At 56.0% G+C, this 4,488-nt stretch overlaps 1 protein-coding gene across 1 annotated transcript; it reads right to left on the reverse strand.

The window, feature by feature from the left end:
• Positions 1 to 68: 68 nt before the first annotated feature.
• Positions 69 to 4,067, reverse strand: LOC104504802 (insulin-like growth factor II). Its single transcript, XM_010152360.1, has 3 exons — positions 4,028 to 4,067; positions 795 to 961; positions 69 to 311 (listed from the first exon to the last, which is right to left on the reverse strand). Exons 1-3 carry the CDS (start codon positions 4,065 to 4,067, stop codon positions 69 to 71), a joined length of 450 nt encoding a protein of 149 aa, XP_010150662.1.
• Between the last annotated feature and the right edge of the window lie 421 nt (positions 4,068 to 4,488).

Genomic DNA, 4,488 nt, shown 5'->3' on the forward strand with positions numbered 1-4,488 from the left:
GGGGGCCGGGTCTCACCAGTCCTCCGCCCTTCCCCGGGAGATCAAAAATTGAGACAGCCGGTCAGGGTTCATTTCTGGGGGCCAGCCGTTTCGGGGGAGGCTCGTACCACCGGGGGCCTCTGGCTGGGCAGGGAGATGAGGGGACGGGGCAGCGCCTTGGCCTCTTCAGCTGCTTGCAGCCCCTCCGCCTGCCACCGGTACTGGCGAGCCCGAAGGATGCCAGGCACCTCCCGCTGCAGCCGCTGGGAGCTCTTCTTCTGCCACACGTTGTACTTGGAGTACTTGGCGTGTGAGGGCTTCTGGAAGCTCTCCTGCAAGGGGAGAGGATAGCAATGTCAGCCTCAACACAAGCCTGCCCACCCTCTGGATGGGGTTCCCCTCTTTGAGCTCCATCCATCCATCCCATGGAAACATTGCCCTATCCCATGGAAGCATTGCCCCATTCCTGGAAACATTCAAGGTCAGGCTGGACGGGGCTCTGAGCAACCTGAGCTAGTTGAAGATGTCCCTGCTCACTGCAGGGAGATTGGACTAGGTGACCTTTCAACAGCCCTTCCAACCCAAACTATTCTATGATTCCAAGATCCAGCCCACCCCTGTTCCCCCACCTTATTAAAAGCTGACTTTGTGCAGTGTATTTGCCGTGGGTTGCCAACAGTGGCCACGTCTCCAGGGCTCTGCAGAAGCAGCAGACCTTACAGCTGGGGTTTCTCCTCTCCCACCCAGAGCATTCCCATCTTTCGTCTTGCTATTTATTTCGGAGAAGGGCCACCATCCCAGCACAGCCCCCCTACCTTGCTGAGCACCGGCAGGCCCGCCAAGGAGGTGCCGGAGAGGTCGCGCTCGGACTTGACGGACTTGGCACAGTAGGTTTCCAGCAGAGCCAGGTCACAGCTCCGAAAGCAGCACTCCTCCACAATTCCCCGGTTGATCCGCCGGTTATTTCGCCCCACCGGTCTACCTGCAATGGCAGAGACCCCAGCGTTAGCCACCAGCCTGGACTGGACTCTCTCCCCTTCTCCATGGCACCCGTCCCCTTGCAGGGATCCCTCCACCTGTCACTGGACACAGGTAGGTCCCACACTCTTCAAAAACAGCAGAGCTTCTCCCAAACCAGCTGACATGTGCCCACAAACTGTCGAGCTTCGCGTTAAGACTTTCCAGGACAAATGCTGTTGATGCCAACAAGGCCCTCCACATGCGAGCGGCACTAATTAAAGGCGCTTGATACGGCAGTGATTTATTCCTCTCCTATACCTCCGATGTAGGTGTCTTTTTTGGGCTGAAGCAAGGAAGCTCAAGCCCAGTCCAGCTGCCAGCACTTGCACCGATTACTGTGACCGTCTCTGATGTTGATCCTGGCAAGGGAGTTTTATTAGAAAGAAGCAGCACAGTGTTGTGGCTACAAACCTCCCTCCGTCGGGTCAACGCTCAGGCAGGTGAAGCGAACCAAGGCGGCTAAATTTTACCAGATGGGACAGCCCTGAGACAGCTGCAGAAAGAATACAGGCTGCTGCACCTGCCAAGAATAACTATTAAACCTAATCTTTTAATAAGGGTTCCTCTCCCATTTCTGCCTGCAGAAGGATGCAGAAGTCTGTGTGCGGTGCAGCAAGAAGCAAGTGCATTTTGCATCGCCGCTTAATGATGGCCAAAGCGCTCCAGGTGGAAAGCTTACACCGTTTTACTGGTTTTCCTCCCCCTCTTGAAATAAAAGAGATGGACAAATTTGAATTTCAGGTGCAAAAAAAATTTGCTTGGGAATTGCAACTTCCAAAACAAACAGAAATTGACTCAAAATGAAAGGATTTTCAATAGCGCAATGCCTAACACTATTCACCATGCCACACCGAGGCCCCAGCTCCCAGCCAACCTGTGGGAACACACAAAGCGGTCCACATTGACCCCATCCACGATCCACCCTGCACTCCGGATGAAGGCGGCACTCAAGCATGTGGCCTTGGTGAAGATTTAAGAGTCCTGCCTTGTAAGGTGTTGACCAGTGTATCCCCAGGGGATATTCCATCTAGGAATCCACATCTAGGTGCAAAACAGAGGAGTTTTCTGTGCATGCAGTGCAACCCCACATGTGAAAAGCAGCCACATACGTGCAATGAAAGCACGCATGTGCAACGCAGCACCACGCATGCAATGCAGCCCTGTGTGTGCAATGCTGGCGTGCAAAACCCTGCGACTGTAACTAGCCGGTGGGCTCCACAATAGTGAAGTCCCTGGCAGCACAGCACCCAGTCTCTGTCAAAATCAGCTGTGCCCCCACCGTACGGGAGCCCCCTGCTCCACATTAGTGCTGTGCTGCAGCGCTTGGAGGAGCAAAGCCAGCATCAGGGTGCAGGGCGATGGCACAGTGGACCCATACCATGCAGACCACCCTTGGGAGTAATGTCAAATGCTCCGTTTTCCGCTTTCATCCCCACTGTGCCACCACTCTCCTTTTATTTTTCTCTGGAAATGTTTCAGGCATGATCTTTTGCCAGCCCCACGGGAAGGTGAGAAGGACGGCTGCCTCTTGGTAAAAGCTCAGCCAAGGGAGCACTGTTAGGAGTTTAATTTTCTCTCTCTAGGTGCTTGTGGCCAACAAGCAGGCTGGATTGGGCCCTCCCTTCAAAGGCAGGGCAGGTGTGTTGGGTGCCTGCAGCCATATGCGTTATGCCAGTGCAGGCAATCCGGGTGGTGATGCCTGAGGAAGATGGGGGAGAGGACCCAGCACGGGGCCATGAGCAAAGATTCTTCTGTATGCATGCAATGCTCAGCGAGGTCCATGGGAGACGCGCACTGCCACCAACATCCTGCACTGCATATGGCCCCTGCTCAGTCCCAGCACCCAAACCTGAGTATATGGCAGGTTGCTGAAGCATTAAGTTGCTCCAGAAAGGCATCCTGAGCATGGGCAGAAGGAGAGTTTGGAAGGAAAAGAGAAAAAAATTGAAGTCACCCCCTCTCGCTAGCACATCCCCAGAGGGCTGCATTCACACTCCCGCTGAACAGAAGGTTGCACAAGTGATGACACGCATGGTTTGGGGAGAAGTTGAGGTTTTGAAAGGTTACTTGTCTCTTCTTGGAAACAGAAGTTGCCCTCTTGCAGCTATGTGTTTGTTTGGAAAGAAGGGATGAGGGGGGGAACACAACAAGGCAAAGCAGGACCATTTTCACCTCCCTGCCATCAAGGACACTTTCTGGCATCGGAGCATGCAGGAAGATCAGGGCAGTGTGCACGTTTGCAAACGCCCAGGTGTGGCACCATCAGGGCGAGCTCCCGGCAGGGACCCCCATGGTGGCACGGCCTCTTCCTCCCCACTCGCTGCCGCTGCCCAGCCAGCAGGCACATGCACAGCCCCCGGCCCCGAGACACTGCTCCTTCTCTCTTGCATAAAGCTGCTGCGTGCCATCCCCTCTGCTGGCACCGCTGCCAGCTCTGCTGCGATGGTCCCGTAGGGCACATTTCCCATTACATAATTGTCCGTACGGGTCTCGCCAAATGCCAATACAATCCTCTGTGGGAGAGTTACTTTAGGAAAAAAAATAGTCAAACATAACAAGCAGGGATTTAGTCCCAGAAAGTACCTGAAGACAACAACCCAGGGAAGAGACGTCAGGATATTGCGGGTTAACAGCAATATCACCGCTGACCTGGATTGGGAAAAGTGCTTGTTTGACAGCACGATTTATGCATGGATTAAAGGTTGAATTTCTGGCTGTTGCCCGTGGGTGGCATCATACTTTACTGCCACTGCCAAACCCAGGGAGGGTTTTGCCACTGTCCCTTGCCCACAGGAGTAAGCTGTGCAGCGGGCTGCATCACCGGGAGGATGCGAGCCACTTCTCATTGCAGCGATGACCGCGTCCTCCCGAGGAAACTGCGCTTCCTCTCGTCCTTCCATGAATGGCTATGGCTTTTTCCCCAAGGTGTGGTCCACTAAAACCTCCCAGAGCTCTGCTGAGTGGCAAAGCAAGCCCAGCGATGCAAAGCCCAGCGATGCAAAGCCCTCCGTCTGCCCAGGGTTATTACCGTCCAGAAGCAGGCTCTCCTGGCCGGGGGAGCTGGGCATCCCGGCATCACCGCAAAGCCAAACCCTCTCCCAGAAGAAGCCAGAGGCCATGTACCTGCAGCTCAGCTATGTCCCGTGCTGGAGGCACGACACCCCGCAGGGGACCGGGAGGGTCCTACCCCTGGCACTGCCACCCCACTGCTCCCGGCTCCCCACCCTCGCCGGGGCCGGCCGGATGCCGCAGGGAGGGGTGCAGTGCCGGTGCCACCGCAGCCGGGTCCCCTCTCCTCCGGTCAATCAGGCGGCAAGCGGAGTGGAAGGGGACTTTGGGTGTAAACAGTCCCCGCGCCCCTGTCGCAGGAATGTCGGGAGCAACAAGGGGGCCTTTGTGCGGCACCGGGCCCCGTCCCAGTGCCCCCGGCCTGGCCCTCCCCCACCCCGGCACCGCACTTTCCCCCCTGCTTTTTCCTAGTATTATTCG

The sequence above is a fragment of the Eurypyga helias genome, unplaced genomic scaffold, assembly GCF_000690775.1.
Source record: "Eurypyga helias isolate BGI_N326 unplaced genomic scaffold, ASM69077v1 scaffold23075, whole genome shotgun sequence".
Classification (NCBI taxonomy): domain Eukaryota; kingdom Metazoa; phylum Chordata; class Aves; order Eurypygiformes; family Eurypygidae; genus Eurypyga; species Eurypyga helias.

Excerpts from the sequence above, each read along its gene's own strand:
- LOC104504802 (XM_010152360.1), bottom strand. The coding sequence starts at position 4,067 with ATGCCCAGCTCCCCCGGCCAGGAGAGCCTGCTTCTGGACG. Across the intron at positions 962-4,027 it reads GGAGAGCCTGCTTCTGGACG|GTAGACCGGTGGGGCGAAAT; the intron begins GTAATAACCCTG and ends CTGCCATTGCAG. Across the intron at positions 312-794 it reads GCCTGCCGGTGCTCAGCAAG|GAGAGCTTCCAGAAGCCCTC; the intron begins GTAGGGGGGCTG and ends CTCCCCTTGCAG.